This window comes from Thalassophryne amazonica, chromosome 20 (assembly GCF_902500255.1).
Source record: "Thalassophryne amazonica chromosome 20, fThaAma1.1, whole genome shotgun sequence".
Lineage (NCBI taxonomy): Eukaryota > Metazoa > Chordata > Actinopteri > Batrachoidiformes > Batrachoididae > Thalassophryne > Thalassophryne amazonica.
This window is the reverse complement of record NC_047122.1, coordinates 13,546,481-13,568,579: the sequence shown is the minus strand read 5'-3', so window position 1 is coordinate 13,568,579 and position 22,099 is coordinate 13,546,481. Positions and strand designations below refer to the sequence as shown.

The window sequence follows — 22,099 nt, the reverse complement described above, 5'->3', positions numbered from 1 at the left end:
GCTGAAGGCTCTGCCTCCCATTCTACTCTTACAAACCCTAGGAACTACAAGTAAGCCTGCAGTCTGAGAGCGAAGCGCTCTATTGGGGTGATATGGTACTACGAGGTCCCTAAGATAAGATGGGACCTGATTATTCAAAACCTTATAAGTAAGAAGAAGAATTTTAAATTCTATTCTAGAATTAACAGGAAGCCAATGAAGAGAGGCCAATATGGGTGAGATATGCTCTCTCCTTCTAGTTCTTGATTTCCGTCAAGTGGGCTGTCAATAGGTAGGTTTCGCGCTGACGCAGTCCTGACAAAAAAAAAATCTAAGCTGGACGGACGCAAGATAAAAAAAAAATTTACCTCATTCAAAATGTTCATGGCGGCGGTGTGTTTCGGTGTGTTACAGGGCGGTGATGAACACTAACGTTCTCCTCCACCCAAAATACTCCTAAAATTTCTTTTTGATGACGACATAACGTAAAATGCATTCATGAAACCTTTTTGCCTCTCAATCAGGTCACGCTTTCCACATAATTTTTTGATTGCTCCTGCTCGGACAGCAAACCAGGGGCATATCCAGATGGAAAGAGGGTATTGTTGGTGGGGGAGGGGGGAATCATGCCCTCTACCACACCTCTTGATTAAAGGTCTGCTTTTGACATTTTCCATAATGCTACTACTTATCTATAATAGCTAGTTGGCTTCTGTGTGCATTTATGCCTGCGTGACTATGGCGAAATTGGAGAGAGCTGACATTTGCCATTTGGCATGCTTATGTATTTTGGGTCACGGATGAATGTTGCGAAAATGGAAAGTTGATGGGACAAATATTTTTTGAGAAATTGGCGATTTTAGCTAACCAGTAAACAATGGATATTGTGCTGCCATGGGAGTTCGGGGTTTGGGGGTTTTAAATGTTGTTATTGTGGTTCATGTTAGTTTAACAGTGTTGTTAGTGTTATTGATTTTATTGTGTTTTTGTAGTTCATTTGGTTCAGTCAGTTAAGTGTTATGCTCCCGGTGTTGCCGACCGAACGGTCTCCCCTAAAAATTGGTCTGCCCTACCTTCATTACACATGCATCATTTTGTAGGTCAGGAGCATCATTTCTGAGCGTCACCAGCAATTCACTGATTATCACTTTGTTTCTGCGCTTCAGTCATTATCTATTTCACTGACGGATATCTGTAGCTTTTGTACAACAATCATTTCCACATAAATTCAGCATTATTTTATAGTAAAAGACGGCGGACAGATCAGAGCGCACAACAGCTGCTGTGGTGCCTACATCATTTCAGAGCATCAGTAACATCTCACCAATTATCGCCTTGTTTTCTGTTTAAAACTGCACTCCAGTCAACATCTATCTCAGCGACAGATATCTGAAGCTTTTGTACAACATCATTCCCACATTAATTCAGCATTATTTCATAGTAAAAGACAGCGGACCAATCAGAACGCAGTACAGCTGCACCTACGGAATGTCAGAACATTAGTAACGACTCACTGATTATCACCTCATTTTCTGCTTAAAACAGCGTTGTTTCTGCTCAAAACTGACTTTAGAATGATTTAAGAGGTTTTACTTTGTCATCTGATGGTTGTCATCTGATGGTTGATAATCACGTTATTCCCTTTGATCGCTTGGGGGTAACGAGTCAGTCTCAGACGTGCTGCTGCGGTCCCAAGTGACTGACGCATGAGCTGTGAAGGCGGGGTGGACCAATTTTTAGAGGGGGCCGTTCGGTCTGCTACACAGGTACCATAAGTAAAGTTAGTGCTTTTAATGTCTCTCGCCACAGTCTCTGTTTGTCAAATTTGTTTGTCAAATTAAAAGCACATCCTTACACCAGAATGCAGAAAAGACAAAATGCTCTGCATGCGTGCAATTTTGCTCACGCACAAACTGGGGAGAGCAGACATTTGCCATGTGATATGTTTATGTATTTTGGGTCAAGGATGAATGTCGCCAAAACTGAACATTTTTACCACCTTGAAAAATGAGAACTGCTGTTAATGTCAATAAACTGTCCGGAATTAGTTTTGATTATAAATGAAACCATGAGTGAAACTGCAGAAACAAAAACAGTTTCACTCATGGTTTCATTGGTTCAGACAAAACTAATTGTTTATTGACAGTAACTGCAACTCTGTTATTTTACAAACTGAAAATATCACAGATATCTTTTAAAGTAACACACTAATTCTGAAGGTTTGTGTGTTAACTGAAATACACATGAAAAAGCATTATTGGAAATTATATTTTTTGTGGGTTTGCTCCGGGTGCTCTGGTTTCCTCCCACATTTTAAAGACATGCAGGTTCGGTTAGTTGGAAAATTTATAATGTCCAGATGTCCCTTGGAAAAGGGGTCTCAATCTCAATGGGACTAACCTGGTTAAATAAAATTTTCGGAGTCACCGTCTAATCACTCCCACCAGATATCAGATCGTGACATCTGGTGTCTTTGATGAAAGCTTTGACTGATGCAGCGTTTTAAAATTGACAACCGCACAGAAAATTGATTGCATCAAAGACATTCAAATTAATTTTTCAAGTTGTTTAAGTGGTCACCATACTGAGGGGTTTTATATGTATTCTCATGATTATGGGAACCAGTGCTACATTTTAATGCCTCATTGACGTGAACAAGAACCCTGTTGATGTTTATTGAACACTGAAATACACAGCAGGACTGCAGCTTAAAGAAGATCTCTAGAGTTTTGAAGATTTGTGGATGATATATGGTTGTAGTTTTGCTTGAGCCATGAGAGTGTCTGTCTGACCTTTTCCAGGTTTATCCGGGTTGGAGGCTACAGGCTGTTGAACTCATGGCTGACGTACTCCAAAACCAGCAACAACACGCCTCTGCTGCAGCTCATCCTCCTCACCCTGCAGAAGCTGCCTCTAAAGGTGGATCACCTCAAACAGGTATGTCTTCTTTTCCGCTCTGTGACCAGCCTCTGGTTCTCCGCCTGACCTAATCTCTGTTTTTAATGTCCTCTCCTCCCAGAACAACACAGCCAAGCTGGTTAAGCAGCTGAGCAAGAGTGCAGAGACTGAAGGTCAGTTTCCTTTATTAAATAAAACCACAATCTTTGCTACTTTTGTGTTTTTATGGGTATGCTGGTTTTAAAGCTGTTTTTCTTCTCCTGTAGACCTGAGGAAGTTGGCATCTGTGCTGGTGGATGGCTGGATGGCCACAATCCGCTCCCAAAGTGCCTCGGGCAGTGGCGGCTTACCTGCTGGTATAGATTGATCCTCTCACTTGTTGCCTTCCTAACTAGCTCCTGCTTGACACTGGACTTTTTTTTTCCCCCAGATAAAAAGAAGAAGAAAGAGGAGCAAAAGGTGCCGCTGCGGGAAGTGAAGGAAAAGACTGGAGAGGAGGAGAAGAAGAGGGAGAAATCTAAAGCACATGCACCCAGCCATGCTAAGATTCGCTCCATAGGTAAAGCTACACTGGCAGGAAGTGAGTAGGTCGCGCCAGAAGTGTCCCACTGACTGTGACTGTGCTTTCTTTAGGACTGGAGATGGAAACTTCTAGTCCTGTTCCTGCTAAAAAGACGCCCACTGCTCCACAGCTGGGAGACAAGTACAACATCAAGCCTCCAGTTCTCAAGAGGCCAAGGTATGAGCACAGCACCACCTGGTGGTTGAGCCCTGTTACTGCTGTTACTTCTCAAGTATTAAAAATAAAAAGTTGGTCAAATATTTTAGATTTGTACTCGTCATCGTGGCAAGGAAGCATGTCTTTTGGTCTATTCCCGCATAGGATATCAGGACATCCAGGGTTGTTCTATAGACATCTGTGCGTGGGTTTAATGTGAGAATGTTGTTGCACGCTGACAAACCCACAGTCCTCGATAGATCCTTAACCTGGTCCGATGGCTGGAAAATCCTGCACGATTGGTGTCTGAGGACTTGTTACAGCCATCATCTGCCTTCACAGCTGTTGGATTACAATCCATCACTTCCTCCTCCTGATCAGCCGTTGAAGACTTCTTGTTTAGATTTGTACTAAGTTTGAGTTTCTCTCAGCCACATTAGCAGAATGTGGCTGAGAGCCTGCTCAGGCTGCATTTGTTAGAAATGTGAAAGGTCAGCGTATCTCAGCTGTTTCACATACAAATGAAGACTCAGTCATTTCCTTAAGTTTTGCTGCCACTCCTGACAAATTCATCATTGCTCACTTTGATCTCCTGGGTCAGTTGGTCACAGTCTGCCGTTATTAATCCCTCACCCCAATGTCTACTTTTAATACTATACAACAAATATACTGCGCCCTCTGCTGAGTGAAAGTGGTACTACGTTATTTTCACTTTATCCATTTTAACTCCATTGTGGAGGCAACATTTCAAAAATGGTCACTGTCTAAGTGCTTATGGATCTAACTGCAGCATTATAAGAACACTCATTCACTGTATCACAAATCAGTTTCACACAGTAACTAAAGTTTGGCTTTTTCCTGTAATCATGCAGCCCTTGTGATGGGCCACGTTTTTCCTGTGTTGGTGATATGGTTGGTTGTACATCCACCTATCCAGCATTATTTTCTTGGTAAATAAAAGTTCTTCACTTGTTCCCTGAATTTGTTCAATTTGCAGCTCTGGTCTATCAGACGCTCCTCATCTGGAGAAGAAATATAAGCCCCTAAATACTCCTTCTAACGCTGCCAAAGAGATTAAAGTGAAGATCATTCCAGCACAGCGTAAGTTTTCAGCCAATACGTGCACACCAGCAGGTTGTAATTGTTGGTGTGGAACTTCTTCATCTCATCACTTCTCCTGTGTTGCAGCGATGGAGTGTACTGGGTTCCTGGATGCCCTGAACTCTGCCCCAGTACCTGGCATCAAGATCAAAAAGAAGAAGCCCAGCACAGGGAGCCCTGCTAATGCTAAGGTTGCCTCCCCCACGTCTAACAAGGTAGCGACTGCTGTCCTAATGCTAACCTGAGTGAGACTGTCAGCAGTCAGGCTTGTGATTGGTCAGAATTGTGAAGCTTGAGTTCACAACTTCTTTTTTTTTTTTTCCATATAATGAAAATAACGTGTTTAAGCTGTTGGACTGGTGGTTGGCTCTCACTGCAGTTTTGTATCACTTCCTGTTCCGGAGCACAGCGGTGTTTTTCTGTATCTGTTAGCTGTTTAATCTGCGCAGTTAGATTGATCTAGTTATCTAGATTACGATTTGTTTCCCAGTGTAATCTTTACGTGCCTTAACTAAAGCACTCCTTCTGCTGAATCACCTCTAAATTATTTACACATTATTCACTTTGCGTGTTTTTAGGAATCCGCTAGCTTAGCGTAGCTACTAGCTCTTAGCCGATTTAGCATGGCGGCTTCTCCTGTCTCTCCCGCACTTTTCTGCTCTGGGTGTGAAATGTTTAGTTATTCCTCGGCCTCCTTTAGCAGTAATGGTACTTGTAATAAGTGTAGCTTATTCGTAGCTTTGGAGGCCAGGCTGGGCGAATTGGAGACTCGGCTCCGCACCGTGGAAAATTCTACAGCTAGCCAGGCCCCTGTAGTCGGTGCAGACCAAGGTAGCTTAGCCGCCGTTAGTTCCCCCCTGGCAGATCCCGAGCAGCCGGGAAAGCAGGCCGACTGGGTGACTGTGAGGAGGAAGCGTAGCCCTAAACAGAAGCCCCGTGTACACCGCCAACCCGTTCACATCTCTAACCGTTTTTCCCCACTCGACGACACACCCGCCGAGGATCAAACTCTGGTTATTGGCGACTCTATTTTGAGAAATGTGAAGTTAGCGACACCAGCAACCATAGTCAATTGTCTTCCGGGGGTCAGAGCAGGCGACATTGAAGGAAATTTGAAACTGCTGGTTAAGGCTAAGCGTAAATTTGGTAAGATTGTAATTCACGTCGGCAGTAATGACACCCGGTTACGCCAATCGGAGGTCACTAAAATTAACATTAAATCGGTGTGTAACTTTGCAAAAACAATGTCGGACTCTGTAGTTTTCTCTGGGCCCCTCCCCAATCGGACCGGGAGTGACATGTTTAGCCGCATGTTCTCCTTGAATTGCTGGCTGTCTGAGTGGTGTCCAAAAAATGAGGTGGGCTTCATAGATAATTGGCAAAGCTTCTGGGGAAAACCTGGTCTTGTTAGGAGAGACGGCATCCATCCCACTTTGGATGGAGCAGCTCTCATTTCTAGAAATCTGGCTAATTTTCTTAAATCCTCCAAACCGTGACTATCCAGGGTTGGGACCAGGAAGCAGAGTTGTAGTCTTATACACCTCTCTGCAGCTTCTCTCCCCCTGCCATCCCCTCGTTGCCCCATCCCCGTAGAGACGGTGCCTGCTCCCAGACTACCAATAACCAGCAAAAATCTATTTAAGCATAAAAATTCAAAAAGAAAAAATAATATAGCACCTTCAACTGCACCACAGACTAAAACAGTTAAATGTGGTCTATTAAACATTAGGTCTCTCTCTTCTAAGTCCCTGTTGGTAAATGATATAATAATTGATCAACATATTGATTTATTCTGCCTAACAGAAACCTGGTTACAGCAGGATGAATATGTTAGTTTAAATGAGTCAACACCCCCGAGTCACACTAACTGTCAGAATGCTCGTAGCACGGGCCGGGGCGGTGGATTAGCAGCAATCTTCCATTCCAGCTTATTAATTAATCAAAAACCCAGACAGAGCTTTAATTCATTTGAAAGCTTGTCTCTTAGTCTTGTCCATCCAAATTGGAAGTCCCAAAAACCAGTTTTATTTGTTATTATCTATCGTCCACCTGGTCGTTACTGTGAGTTTCTCTGTGAATTTTCAGACCTTTTGTCTGACTTAGTGCTTAGCTCAGATAAGATAATTATAGTGGGCGATTTTAACATCCACACAGATGCTGAGAATGACAGCCTCAACACTGCATTTAATCTATTATTAGACTCTATTGGCTTTGCTCAAAAAGTAAATGAGTCCACCCACCACTTTAATCATATCTTAGATCTTGTTCTGACTTATGGTATGGAAATAGAAGACTTAACAGTATTCCCTGAAAACTCCCTTCTGTCTGATCATTTTTTAATAACATTTACATTTACTCTGATGGACTACCCAGCAGTAGGGAATAAGTTTCATTACACTAGAAGTCTTTCAGAAAGCGCTGTAACTAGGTTTAAGGATATGATTCCTTCTTTATGTTCTCTAATGCCATATAACAACACAGTGCAGAGTAGCTACCTAAACTCTGTAAGGGAGATAGAGTATCTCGTCAATAGTTTTACATCCTCATTGAAGACAGCTTTGGATGCTGTAGCTCCTCTGAAAAAGAGAGCTTTAAATCAGAAGTGTCTGACTCCATGGTATAACTCTCAAACTCGTAGCTTAAAGCAGATAACCCGTAAGTTGGAGAGGAAATGGCGTCTCACTAATTTAGAAGATCTTCACTTAGCCTGGAAAAAGAGTCTGTTGCTCTATAAAAAAGCCCTCCGTAAAGCTAGGACATCTTTCTACTCATCACTAATTGAAGAAAATAAGAACAACCCCAGGTTTCTTTTCAGCACTGTAGCCAGGCTGACAAAGAGTCAGAGCTCTATTGAGCTGAGTATTCCATTAACTTTAACTAGTAATGAGTTCATGACTTTCTTTGCTAACAAAATTTTAACTATTAGAGAAAAAATTACTCATAACCATCCCAAAGACGTATCGTTATCTTTGGCTGCTTTCAGTGATGCCGGTATTTGGTTAGACTCTTTCTCTCCGATTGTTCTGTCTGAGTTATTTTCATTAGTTACTTCATCCAAACCATCAACATGTTTATTAGACCCCATTCCTACCAGGCTGCTCAAGGAAGCCCTACCATTATTTAATGCTTCGATCTTAAATATGATCAATCTATCTTTGTTAGTTGGCTATGTACCACAGGCTTTTAAGGTGGCAGTAATTAAACCATTACTTAAAAAGCCATCACTTGACCCAGTTATCTTAGCTAATTATAGGCCAATCTCCAACCTTCCTTTTCTCTCAAAAATTCTTGAAAGGGTAGTTGTAAAACAGCTAACTGATCATCTGCAGAGGAATGGTCTATTTGAAGAGTTTCAGTCAGGTTTTAGAATTCATCATAGTACAGAAACAGCATTAGTGAAGGTTACAAATGATCTTCTTATGGCCTCGGACAGTGGACTCATCTCTGTGCTTGTTCTGTTAGACCTCAGTGCTGCTTTTGATACTGTTGACCATAAAATTTTATTACAGAGATTAGAGCATGCCATAGGTATTAAAGGCACTGCGCTGCGGTGGTTTGAATCATATTTGTCTAATAGATTACAATTTGTTCATGTAAATGGGGAATCTTCTTCACAGACTAAAGTTAATTATGGAGTTCCACAAGGTTCTGTGCTAGGACCAATTTTATTCACTTTATATATGCTTCCCTTAGGCAGTATTATTAGACGGTATTGCTTAAATTTTCATTGTTACGCAGATGATACCCAGCTTTATCTATCCATGAAGCCAGACAACACACACCAATTAGCTAAACTGCAGGATTGTCTTACAGACATAAAGACATGGATGACCTCTAATTTCCTGCTTTTAAACTCAGATAAAACTGAAGTTATTGTACTTGGCCCCACAAATCTTAGAAACATGGTGTCTAACCAGATCCTTACTGTGGATGGCATTACCCTGACCTCTAGTAATACTGTGAGAAATCTTGGAGTCATTTTTGATCAGGATATGTCATTCAAAGCGCATATTAAACAAATATGTAGGACTGCTTTTTTGCATTTACGCAATATCTCTAAAATCAGAAAGGTCTTGTCTCAGAGTGATGCTGAAAAACTAATTCATGCATTTATTTCCTCTAGGCTGGACTATTGTAATTCATTATTATCAGGTTGTCCTAAAAGTTCCCTAAAAAGCCTTCAGTTAATTCAAAATGCTGCAGCTAGAGTACTGACGGGGACTAGAAGGAGAGAGCATATCTCACCCATATTGGCCTCTCTTCATTGGCTTCCTGTTAATTCTAGAATAGAATTTAAAATTCTTCTTCTTACTTATAAGGTTTTGAATAATCAGGTCCCATCTTATCTTAGGGACCTCGTAGTACCATATCACCCCAATAGAGCGCTTCGCTCTCAGACTGCAGGCTTACTTGTAGTTCCTAGGGTTTGTAAGAGTAGAATGGGAGGCAGAGCCTTCAGCTTTCAGGCTCCTCTCCTGTGGAACCAGCTCCCAATTCAGATCAGGGAGACAGACACCCTCTCTACTTTTAAGATTAGGCTTAAAACTTTCCTTTTTGCTAAAGCTTATAGTTAGGGCTGGATCAGGTGACCCTGAACCATCCCTTAGTTATGCTGCTATAGACGTAGACTGCTGGGGGGTTCCCATGATGCACTGTTTCTTTCTCTTTTTGCTCTGTATGCACCACTCTGCATTTAATCATTAGTGATCGATCTCTGCTCCCCTCCACAGCATGTCTTTTTCCTGGTTCTCTCCCTCAGCCCCAACCAGTCCCAGCAGAAGACTGCCCCTCCCTGAGCCTGGTTCTGCTGGAGGTTTCTTCCTGTTAAAAGGGAGTTTTTCCTTCCCACTGTAGCCAAGTGCTTGCTCACAGGGGGTCGTTTTTGACCGTTGGGGTTTTACATAATTATTGTATGGCCTTGCCTTACAATATAAAGCGCCTTGGGGCAACTGTTTGTTGTGATTTGGCGCTATATAAAAAAATTGATTGATTGATTGATTGTATTAACTGTGTGTTACCAGGCGAGTCCTTTTGACACTAAGCCGCCTGCATACACATCACCTTCTGCTAAACCGTCATCACCGGAAACTGGAGCGTCGACGACTCCCCCCGAGGAAAGTCAGGAGCCCGAGCAGCCTGGGACACCGGTTCCATCCGAGGACACGGAGACCCCTGATAGTAATGGTAGCAGCACCTTTAAATGTTCCTCTCTCTCTCTGACTAGAGTCAGAAAAAGGTGCAGAAGTCTGGTTATTTATTTTGTACATTTTGAAGTACTCGACCAAGAAGCTCTTGCATTAATTTTATGTTCAAGAGGCTGGAAAAGACAGAATACATGTTCACACTGGGCCTTTTTTGTATAAATAATGTCCAGCAGTGCCTATTTTGTCATGTTTCTTTGTTTTGAAGAGAAGATGATTGAACATTGAAATATAAATTAAAACTTTTTAAAATTTTAATTGGGCAAATTTGCTGTTTTTTTATCTGCCTATTCACACCATCTGTTTATTTTTGTGGTTTTTAGGTGAGAAGCCAAATGCTTTGGCAGAGCCACGAGGTGAAGAAGAAAACTTGACTAAAAAGGGAAAGAAGAAAAAGACAGTTCATTGGGCTGAGGAGGAACAGCTAAAACACTACTTCTATTTTGACCTTGATGAGACTGAAAGAGGTAAAATTTACAGAATGCATGTGCTCTGTGATTTAGTGATTCTAAAGATGTAAATTTACTTATCTGCTTTGCTCGTTCAGAGTTGGCTGGCAGTTTAGCGAAGTGATGGAGTGTGCGCTGGTCAGTAGTCACCAGATACCGCTGCTCCGCTTCTTTTAGCTCCGGGTGATGACGTAGCATGTGGGCTTGCGGATTTGAAGTGTTTCCGAAGTACTTGACTTTCATTTTGCAGATTTTGCACACTGCATAAGTCATGTCGAGCTCCTTCTTACGCAGCAAATAATAAAATCCAAAATGCGCCCAAACATTTGCCTTCAGCAAAGACGGTGCTGGCTGAATTAGCTCTTCGTCCGCAATGCTAAACTGCAGCTCACGAATGTTTGAAGCATGCCGGACCCTCCCCTCGCGGGGACGCTGTAGTACGGAGGCCGTTGCCTGACAAACAGTACATGCATCGAGTAAGCAAGACAATGTTTTTTAAAATGCTTTTTAAAAATCAATTCTTGGACATTTTGGATCAGTTCAGCATCTTAATAAATAAGAATCGTGATTCGGATGTGAATCTATTTTTTCTTGTTTTTTTTTTTTTTTTTTTTTTTTTTTTTTCCTCGTCACCCCTCCTTCTGTTCTGTCAGTTTGATATGTTATTCCTTTTATGAAGCTTTGGTGAAATGCCAAAAATTAGGTTTGTATCTTGCAAACATTTGAAGTTACAGCCTTTGTAAAATTTTGTGAATTTTTCACATATCGTGAAAACTGTTTTTTCAAGTTAATGAGCTCCCTATATGCTTCACAGCTTTGAAACTGCTCAGGCTGGGCTAACTTTTGGTGTAGAGTCTGGAAATGTTGGCAGGTTTGGTGTATCTAGTGGCATCTGCCTTCCACAAAGGCCTCGAGATGGTAGAAAACCCAAAATTTTACATGTCGTTCGTATCTTTGATTAGTTCAAAATCAAAGAAAAATACCAGCTATAGAACATTTTCTATGATGGTTTGTCTTATTATGGAACATATTTACACATTTAAATGATACACCAGGTTCTTTTAACAAAATTTATAGTTGTTGAAAAAAATAATTTTGAAAAAGTGTCAATTTTCTGTCACCCCAGATGTCTATGTGGACAGTTGACATTTATTCATATTCTTACTATATATTATTGCATATTCCAATATGATATGCTGCAAATATGGTGTTATTGAGCTTGATTGAGATTGACTTGCACAATGATAACCTGGATCAAAAGTTTACATACCCCTGTTCTTAATACCCTTTAACATCAGTGACAGCTTGGAGTCTTGTGCTCGTTGTGGATGAGGCTCTCTGATGGTGAAGCTGCCACTGAATATGTCTTTATTTACATCAATTATGAAGAAATACAAACACTCTGTGGTAAATCTGCCTGGAGTAGACAGTTCTCAAAAACTGAGTGACTGTGAAAGAAGAAGAGTGAGGAAAGTCAATCAATCAATCAATCAACTTTTTTCTTATATAGCGCCAAATCACAACAAACAGTTGCCCCAAGGCGCTCCACATTGCAAGGCAAGGCCATACAATAATTATGAAAAACCCCAACGGTCAAAACGACCCCCTATGAGCAAGCACTTGGCCACAGTGGGAAGGAAAAACTCCCTTTTAACAGGAAGAAACCTCCAGCAGAACCAGGCTCAGGGAGGGGCAGTCTTCTGCTGAGACTGGTTGGGGCTGAGGGAAAGAACCAGGAAAAAGAGATCGATCACTAATGATTAAATGCAGAGTGATGCATACGGAGCAAAAAGAGAAAGAAACAGTGCATCATGGGAACCCCCCCACAGTCTACGTCTAAAGCAACATAACCAAGGGATGGTCCAGGGTCACCCGATCCAGCCCTAACTATAAGCCTTAGCGAAAAGGAAAGTTTTAAGCCTAATCTTAAAAGTAGAGAGGGTATCTGTCTCCCTGATCTGAATTGGGAGCTGGTTCCACAGGAGAGGAGCCTGAAAGCTGAAGGCTCTGCCTCCCAATCTACTCTTACAAACCCTAGGAACTACAAGTAAGCCCGCAGTCTGAGAGCGAAGCGCTCTAATGGGGTAATATGGTACTACGAGGTCCCTAAGATAAGATGGGACCTGATTATTCAAAACCTTATAAGTAAGAAGAAGAATTTTAAATTCTATTCTAGCATTAACAGGAAGCCAATGAAGGGAGGCCAACACGGGTGAGATATGCTCTCTCCTGCTAGTCCCCGTCAGTACTCTAGCTGCAGCATTCTGAACCAACTGAAGGCTTTTTAGGGAACTTTTAGGACAACCTGATAATAATGAATTACAATAGTCCAGCCTAGAGGAAATAAATGCATGAATTAGTTTTTCAGCATCACTCTGAGACAAGACCTTTCTGATTTTAGAGATATTGCGTAAATGCAAAAAGGCAGTCCTACATATTTGTTTAATATGCGCTTTGAATGACATATCCTGATCAAAAATAACTCCAAGATTTCTCACAGTATTACTAGAGATCAGGGAAATGCCATCCAGAGTAACAATCTGGTTAGACACCATGCTTCTAAGATTTGTGGGGCCAAGTACAATAACTTCAGTTTTATCTGAGTTTAAAAGCAGGAAATTAGAGGTCATCCATGTCTTTATGTCTGTAAGACAATCCTGCAGTTTAGCTAATTGGTGTGTATCCTCTGGCTTCATGGATAGATAAAGCTGGGTATCATCTGCGTAACAATGAAAATTTAAGCAATACCGTCTAATAATACTGCCCAAGGGAAGCATGTATAAAGTGAATAAAATTGGTTCTAGCACAGAACCTTGTGGAACTCCATAATTAACTTTAGTCTGTGAAGAAGATTCCCCATTTACATGAACAAACTGTAATCTATTAGACAAATATGATTCAAACCACCGCAGCGCAGTGCCTTTAATACCTATGACATGCTCTAATCTCTGTAATAAAATTTTATGGTCAACAGTATCAAAAGCAGCACTGAGGTCCAACAGAACAAGCACAGCATTGCATTAATTACATTATTTACATTGTGGCATTCATTTGAATGCACCATTGTGTTGATGTGACAAATATAGATGCACGGAAGTCAGTCTTGGCCTATTTTCATAACATCATTTGTATATGGTTCTTGGTAAAACTACCATAAATATAAAATCTGTATCTCTTTCCCTGGGTATTAATATCAGCGTTAGTGCTTCATAATTAACTGAATTTTCAGTTGTTCCATTGTGACTATGAACACATTGCAAGTCTCAAACATAAGAAAATAATTTTATTAACACGCACTGCAACATGAGGCCTTTCCAGAGGTCAGATTTGCTTGACCTTGACATTTTTACAGAGAGTTCAACACAGACAGATACATCTGCTGTCACGCACCTTGAATATACAGAGCTGGATATCATCACGTAGCATAACAATCTTCAATTTGGTGATGTCTTAGAAATATTGGTGGTTGTAAATCAGATTGGAATTAACTAATCACATTATGACTGGTAACATTCCTAACTAAAAGGAATGTTAGTAATTATAATGTGATTGCATTACTTCTATAAGAAAGGGTTTAATAAAACATTCTAAAGTTTTATCAATCAATTTGGATGTCATTGATGCTGTGGCAATTTTGCACGTCAAATAAGGGTAACATACTGAATATATGGATTTATATGTAAGTTTATACAAGGACTTCATAGATTTTCTCCAAGTGCTGAAAAAGGCTTTTGGTTGTTTTAGACACACTCGACTGCTAAATCTGGTTTTAGATACGACCCTGCTCTGTCGTGATGCACTGTATTGGGTATTCTATGTTCATTCTGAGTCTTGGTTGCTCCACATGTGCACCACTGATGTGTTTCTCATATCGTGTATTGATTTTTGATCCATTGATATCTCTGTGGTCCCACATCACGCTATCTGGTTGAGTCTCTGGACAAGCTGGGTCCTGGCCTTGGCTGGGGCAGTAATATGTGTTGGACCAGTGACCCTTCCAGGGGAAGTTGTGTACTATCACCTGCTTCACTCTCTTGAGATGGGCACTGGCACCATTGGGCCTTGGAGCCTATACAGAGGATAATCTTAGTTTTTCTTTGCCTACAGTTAATGTCAATAAGATCAAGGACTTTGGTGAGGCAGCTAAACGTGAGCTGATGATGGACAGGCATACGTTTGAGATGGCTCGTCGGCTGTCCCACGATGCCATGGAAGAAAGGATCCCCTGGACACCTCCAAGGCCTCTGACACTAGCTGGCAGTCTGGTTACCCCAGGGACCAACTCCACAGAGAAACTCACCCAGAGGGACCGTGAGATGGGCATCCTACAGGAGATCTTTCTCAGCAAGGAGAGGTAGGAGAGCAAGATGCAAACAGAATGATTCTTCTTACAAATAAACTTAGAATTGTGAGATCCTAATATTGTGTTCTTCTGACACTTTACTGCTTAGTGTGCCTGACAGTCCCCATGAACCAGACCCTGAGCCATATGAGCCCATGCCTCCACGTCTTATCCCTTTGGATGAGGTGGGTATGCTGCGCAGCATGTGCGCACACACACCTACACACACACCAGTGGTGGGCACAGTTCCGCTAACCGCCAATTATCGAAGATAATGTTTTCATTATCGAATTAGCTTTTCAGATAACTTTGAAAACCATTATCAGACTAATTATCTTCCGATAAGTTTTGGTCCTATAATTTTTAGACAGCTAACATATTTTTGCAGATGTGGTAAAGCTTAATAGTTACAAACATTTCTGAAGTCTAAAATCAATTGAGTACCTACCTGTTAAATGTTTTGTAGTAGATGTGCAGTTCTATCCTCTGCAGGCAAAGGAGAACTGATCACAGAAAAGAAAAAACTAATTTCTTTTGACCCCATACTGATAGGCTGGCAATATCACCCAAGTCATCCAGAGGCATACAGTTTTAACTTATGGTTAAAATTTTAACCAAACTAATTTTGGACAAGTTATTTAAATTAACGTCACGTCTGAAGTTTTATAACATGAAAATATCAGATATATGTTTTAGTTTTAAAGTAATGCACTAATTTTGAAAGTTTTAGTGTGGATATGCTGTGCCCAATGCATTATGGGTAATCTCAGTACATTCACAACAGAAGAAATGCATTTGAGACGCTCTGATCAGACTCCACACAGACAACAGCATTAAACTCTGTATATTGTGCCTAAAACTCTCGTGAATATATTCTCTGGGTTTATAGACGTTGTTACTGTGTTGGTTTTATGTAAAAATGCCAGAAGAATCCCAGGTAGCTTCTCCATTACTTTGAATTGGAATCACTGCAATCGAGTCCTGCTAATGTCAAACACTGTCATCTTTGTTTCAGAGTAATATATATAAGATGTCTGAAATTCAGTTTATTTATTAAATTCCACGAATCTTTTGTTTTGGCAAGTATTCATGGCCTCTACTGCCATCTACTGGTCAGGAGTGTTCATGGCAGTATTCGCCCTAAGTACTGAGCATCTGGGAACCAGTAGATGGCAGTGTTCTGTTTATTTTATTTTGACACCGGCTATATCAGACAGCTATCTAATTACAACGTGACTACTTTTTTTTTTTTTTACAAAATTAAAACTGGAATATTTTACAAAAGCACATTTATATGTAAACACCAACACACGACACAACTCACATTAATGTATTGGTTTTTACATAGAATGAATGAGTCAACCAGTCAGTGTTAGCGGAGGCACATTTTACCCATCATCCCTTTGGCATCTGTCTGTGTTTGTTACAAAACTTCAGAATTGGTGCATTATTTAAAATTAAAAGATGTATGTTATATTTTAACTTTGTACAAATGACAGCATTGACATTAATGGAGTTATTCTATCTGTATTAATTTTATTTATAAATCAAACCATAAGTCAGCACTGCTTTATTTTCCAAGACCTCCACCTCACGGCAACGCTGTTATTGCGTAGAGAATTGAGTTTCGTTGCTGGAAGCTATGTAATAAACAGGCGCTTCCAGCAGGGGGCAGGGTGCACAAAGACAGAAGTGCTGACTTATTGTTTGGGTCTGTGGTCCCCTTTGATGCACCAAGAAGCCATTGTGGTGTTAAAACTCAAAATCAGCTTGTTAGTAGTTGCAAGTGTACCGGAGACAATACTGGAAGTTATCAGTTATCTGTAGCTTCCGATAAATTTTTGGATGGTTTATTGGTTTAGCTTTATAAAAGATAACTTTTCAGTTAGCTGATTATCTGTTATCAAAGCTAACGTTTTGGTTAGCTGTGCCCACCACTGACACACACACACACTGTATGAATGTGAAGGTGATGCCTTCCTCACTAAGCAGTCTGTGTTCTTATTGTTTTTGTGCAGGACTTGTCCATGGTGGATGACAGCTATGTTGAGGACACACTGCCACAGCAAAGCTCAGCCATGGCCGCCAATGAAGCCTCCAAGCTTCCCCCTGTGCTGGCAAACCTCATGGTTAACTTGAGCAGCAGCTCCCGCAGCCCTCAAGCCACAAGTACTGTCTCCAACCCCGTGACCCCCACTGTGAATGTACAGGAGCTGCTTTCCTCGATAATGGTACATAAATTACTGCATTCACAGTTTACAGCAGGTTGTGGAATCTCTGTTTAATTCTTTTTTTTTTTTTTTTAATGATGGTGACTGTGGAAAGTCTAGTTAGAGCTGACTAATGAAGACCGGCAATTCAGGAATCTTCTTTTTTTTTTTAATGTAAACGGGCACGCACAAATACATAATTCAGTTTTTCAGCTTTTTGTGTCAATGAATTTGTCATTGGACAACAGTGGCTGTTGTTTGTTAACGTGTGTTGTTGTTTACAGGGTGCTCAGGGTAACCAGTCTACAGAAGAACTCATCAAGCAGCCAGACTTCTCTGAGAAGATTAAGCAGTTGCTGGGCTCCTTACAGCAGAGCCAGAACCAAAATCAAAATGGACCTCCACCAGGTAAGTCACCACTTAGTCTGTTGTCACAGCTTGATGACAACCTGCCTGAGTGCTTCAGATGTCTTCAACAACCTGCTGTTCCTCTTAATCTTGTCAATCCAGGCTTGCTGGGCCATGGCCCAGGAATGAACAACATGCACATGCAGATGCCCATGAACAGCTACCCACCCAACAACCCACCTGGAGGTCCTCGCTTCAACCACCCACCTCCACCCCACAATCATGGACCACATTTCAATGCTGGTGGTGGCCCTCGCATGATGGGGCCACCACCAAACCAAGGTCGTGGGGAAAACGGCAACTACTGGGGAGATGAATCCATGAGAGGAGGGCCCCATCGAGGAGGTCACTTTCATCGAGGAGGTCGGGGTCGAGGGGTTGACCAAGGCTTCAGGGGCCGAGGCCGAGGAGGTCCTAGAGGAGGACTCAACAACATGAATGGTACATGCTCTTCAAGAGACAAGTGCTGGCAGAGACACAGGGGTTACACACATCATACACATAGAGAATTTATTACAGAAATAGTGGCAGAGATGAGGTGGTTTCCTACATGCTTTTTGCCAAACTCAGACCAAGATTATTTATTTATTTTTATTTTTATAAAGTGCCTTTGTGTGTGATGATCTTGAAGCAACATGGAAATGTTTTCCTATCTCCTAAAACGTATAAATGGGTATGTCATTGGCTTCTCTCACTCTGTATTATCACTCAATTTAACATCTGTTGACAATATTTGCTGAACAGGTGCTGACGTGTGTTTGTTTCTCTGGCTTTTAGGATTGACTGTGTTTAGGAAGTGCTTTATAAATAAATTATATGTATGCACATACGTGCCTCATATATAAATGAATTAATGACTTGTATAATTTATTTATAAAGCACTTAAAATATATATATATATATATGTGTGGTATAACAGGGCCCATAAAACACTGCACAACATAAAAGGCATATTAAAATAAATTAAATTATAAAGTACAAATGAGGACATCAGAACATAAAACCTTACTTCCCGGCACTCAAAGGTTATGCCTTAGGAATGAAGGTAAGTCTTAAGCCACCACGCTCAGGTCATGTTACGATATCTTAAGTTATTTCCCTTTTAAGGTACTTGCATAAAATGTTATGTTCATGTGTTGCATATCAAAATGTTCAGAACAATCTGTTTTTTTGAATGTGAGACATTTGTCTAAAATATTGTGTAAAAGATAATTTGGCTCTAAAGCTGAAAATGTCTTTAGAAATTCTTCACATCTTTGAGAATACACTTTATCTCAATATGGACAACATGTCTTGGTGTTAGAAATGGATTTACCAAAGTCTTTGGCTCACAAAAGTTATGTAATATCAGATTTTAGATCACTGTATAATAAATTCTGGACAACAAAAAACCATGGACCAGTACTTGAACATCCATTATACACAGAGTTGATCTTTTTATGTAAATGTAAAGGGGCAGCACGTCACTTCCTTGATGTGTATCAAAAGAGTCTTATCCAAGATTGCACCAAGATTTTTGACAGTATCTGTGCTGACAGAGACTGTGTAAGATGATTACATGAACCTCAGCCTGGCAGGTCTAACAAACATCACCTCAGGCTTATTAGAGTTCAGAAGCAGGAAGTTTGACATCCAACTCTGCATTAACCAGACAAGCCACCAACGTGGCAACATTAGACATTTTCTGCAAAAACAGGCAGATATAATTGTAAACTGTCGTAACAAAATCAATTCCAGAGTAGTGGCAAACGTCTCCAAATGGTGCCATATACAAAGAAACCAAAAAGTAAGAATGGAGTTCACTTAACCACAGGTGATTCCAGTGACATGTCATTGAATCAAACATCTTGGCCACAAAAGCACTTGACCAGAAACGACAAACAAATTCTCCAGTCTTTTCAACAAAATGGCAGATTCAAATGCAGTGCTCAAATCCACTGTCAAAGTCAACGTGACGTCATCATCCAGAGCAAGCAGCAGCTCGCGCACGTCTGAGTGCCCTCTCTAGAATGCAAATTCTCAGACAAATGTTTTACAAGTTGTCTTGAAACCACCTTCTCCAGAATCTTTGACAAGATCAAGACCTTAGATGTCAGTCCATTTTCAGAATCCACTGGTCCAAATCAGGTTTCTTCAGAAGTTAAGGTTTAACTTCAGCAGTCTTAAAGCAAAACAGACCCGTGTTGAGTGAGAAGCTGCTTTACAAGCAGCAGAGGATCCAAAGAGCAAGCTGTGCTCGTGATCTCCATCACAAACTCAAGTTATCTAGTGAAATAGGTTCAAATTCAGACAGAATCTGTCTGGGACCAGAACCAGACATACTGAAAGCATGACCTAATCCTGCTGTGGTACACTGAGGAGTCCTATTTCAGATGCACTTATTATATTATTTAAAAAAAAATGAATCAAGTACTAGTTTGTACATGATTTCCCCCCAAACTCCCCTCCGGATTATATTTCTACTGTATGAAATAATCACTTAAATATTTGCATTAATTTAGAAATTAAACTGACTTGGCAGCTGAGTGTCTGTATTTGGTGGGACGGTCTGGTCGTTCCTGATTGGCTGCCTGCTTCAGGAACAGTTTACATGCCAACTTCCTGCAGGTTTGTCAGAACTTGCAGATACTCATTAAACTGAGGGATTCATTCTCTCTCTCCACAACAAACAGGAATTCAGGTTCCTGCAGATCCTTAAAGTCTTAAAAGGTGTTGAATTTGTTAAACCAAAAATAAGGCCTTAATTGACATTAAAATGTCTTGAATCAGTCTTTTCATAACTGCCCTCAAGCTGTTTCTCATGTCATCACATTTGATCTCACATTTTTACAAAGCCTGAGTTGTGGCAAAGTTTTGTTGGGTTTTGCTGACAGACTTTAACTGAAACCAACAAAACTCTGCCACAATACTTGGAGCAGAGACTCATGGGAAGTGCAAATTTATCTTTTCAATCAAAATTTGGCATCATGGCTTAAACCAGTAAAGCATATTTTATGTTACAATAAATAAATGGGCAAATTTCTCCTCAACCTTTAAGTTTATATTGCATGTATTTCCCCCCCTTTCATTTTCAGTTATTGGTCTTAAACTTCTTTCTGACTGCCATTTAAAAAGTTAAATTTATTTTACCTGAAGCTGTAGGAACTCTGGAAAATATTAACATCATTGGTACAAATATTTAAGTCGGTGAAAGCTGGGATGTTGCACCTTTCACCAAATATAACAGCTAAATTAGATCCTCGTCATTTGATACATTAATTTATAAACAGAAAAGGGACTTACATTTTGCTGTGTGTCACTGCTGCTTTGACATCAAAAGTCCAACACGAACTTTAAACAGGAGTCCAAATTGTTCTCAGTCAACTTGGAAAAACAGAAAGTTCAAAAATGAGTGACGATGTCGTCCGTGATGCTGTGAACTCACTTTGTGTACTTAAAAAACAAAAAACAAAAAAAGACTTCATGTACCTCCTCAGTCCAGCGAAAAATTGCGTCAGAAATTTGTCCAGGCTTTCATCCTAACAGGTCTGTGTGTTAGTGTTAGCGCTGTCAATTAGCTCGTTTAAATCCTCATTCGTTAGCAAAACAAAGTCTGCCATGTTTAGCTAAATGCCTCCCCCACTCGTGTGGGCGGGGTTCACAGTGTGCAATGGTACAAAACGTGTGGAACCAAATTTGCACACTAAATGCAATGTAACACAAATGGGACGAATAATACATGCCACATGACATAACAAGGACCCACTCACCCGTTCTATAAAAGCCACTAATAATGCAGTCAAATTCCAGGTAGATGATTTCACACAGTGCAGTTGCAGTTTAAAGGTGTAATAAAAGATGTGCTGCGTTTGCTGACCTTAATGCTGTTTTCTGTTTCTCCATCAGACATGTCCAACAGGCCGGTGTGTCGACACTTCATGATGAAGGGAAGCTGTCGCTATGAGAACAATTGTGCATTTTACCATCCTGGTGTCAATGGACCACCACTGCCTCCAAACCACCTTAACAACCAACATGGACACTAGTTGGTGCTGCTGTCTGCAAGCCACTGTGGAAGCCCACCTGTGGTGAAAGCTTAGAACCTTGTTCTGTGATCAGGATCCACTCCGGAGTGAACAGTGTTGCCACAAAAAAACTGAAGATGTGACTTCCAGAGCAACGGAGAACAGAAAACGGCATGAAGCAGCTGTGCCGGCCCATCTGTAGGATCACGACCTTGAGGGTCAGACTCTGTACGGAAAGAAAGTCCAGCAGGAAGCTTTCCAACTTCCAAGGATCAAATGGTTTCTCATCACATCACATTTGATCTCACACTTTTATGAAGCCTGAGTTCTTTTAATGAGACTTCCTGGCATTCTTATAGAAAACAAACAAAAGAGCACTTTCTAAAGGTCACGAGGAGCTTCTGCTACTCATGGGGAGTAAACTCTGAGCCACGCCTTCCCAAAGGGATCAGCAAGGACTTGAAGATGAGCTCCACTTCTTTTGTGCATCTCCAGTGACAGTGGTGTGGACATGTTCTTATCACACGTGAGCACGGTGTGTTGTTCCCGTTAGTGCGCCGTCCCCTCATCAGTGTTCTGTGCTCGCCCATAACTCAGTGTTTTCTGTGAAAACTTACACCTCTGTGTCTCTTTTGGGACCTTTTTTTTTTTGTGCTTCTTCCCATGTTCCATATGTCATGTTCCTTGTAATTTTTTACATTGAGACAATCGTGGTCCCTCTCTAAGTGGACCAACAGATTGTCTAAAGCATTTGTATTAATTTTTTGTGTAAATAAATAAATGGCAACT

At 40.8% G+C, this 22,099-nt stretch overlaps 1 protein-coding gene across 4 annotated transcripts in view; it reads left to right on the top strand.

Annotated features, from left to right (window-relative positions):
* The window catches only part of ppp1r10 (protein phosphatase 1, regulatory subunit 10), a 29,063-nt gene extending 6,964 nt beyond the window's left edge, over positions 1-22,099 (top strand). For 2 of the 4 annotated variants that reach the window (XM_034160448.1, XM_034160449.1), the window contains 14 exons: positions 2,781-2,916; positions 2,999-3,050; positions 3,144-3,233; positions 3,308-3,436; positions 3,511-3,616; positions 4,593-4,696; positions 4,784-4,911; positions 9,718-9,880; positions 10,221-10,364; positions 14,454-14,700; positions 14,798-14,873; positions 16,707-16,919; positions 17,183-17,306; positions 17,400-18,696. In XM_034160448.1, coding sequence (XP_034016339.1) covers positions 2,781-2,916; positions 2,999-3,050; positions 3,144-3,233; positions 3,308-3,436; positions 3,511-3,616; positions 4,593-4,696; positions 4,784-4,911; positions 9,718-9,880; positions 10,221-10,364; positions 14,454-14,700; positions 14,798-14,873; positions 16,707-16,919; positions 17,183-17,306; positions 17,400-17,926 — 2,239 coding nt within the window. In that variant the 3' untranslated portion in view covers positions 17,927-18,696. Of the gene's footprint in view, positions 1-2,780; positions 2,917-2,998; positions 3,051-3,143; positions 3,234-3,307; positions 3,437-3,510; positions 3,617-4,592; positions 4,697-4,783; positions 4,912-9,717; positions 9,881-10,220; positions 10,365-14,453; positions 14,701-14,797; positions 14,874-16,706; positions 16,920-17,182; positions 17,307-17,399; positions 18,697-21,191 lie in introns of those variants that run through there. The other 2 variants (XM_034160451.1, XM_034160450.1) reach the window with 2 other exon arrangements.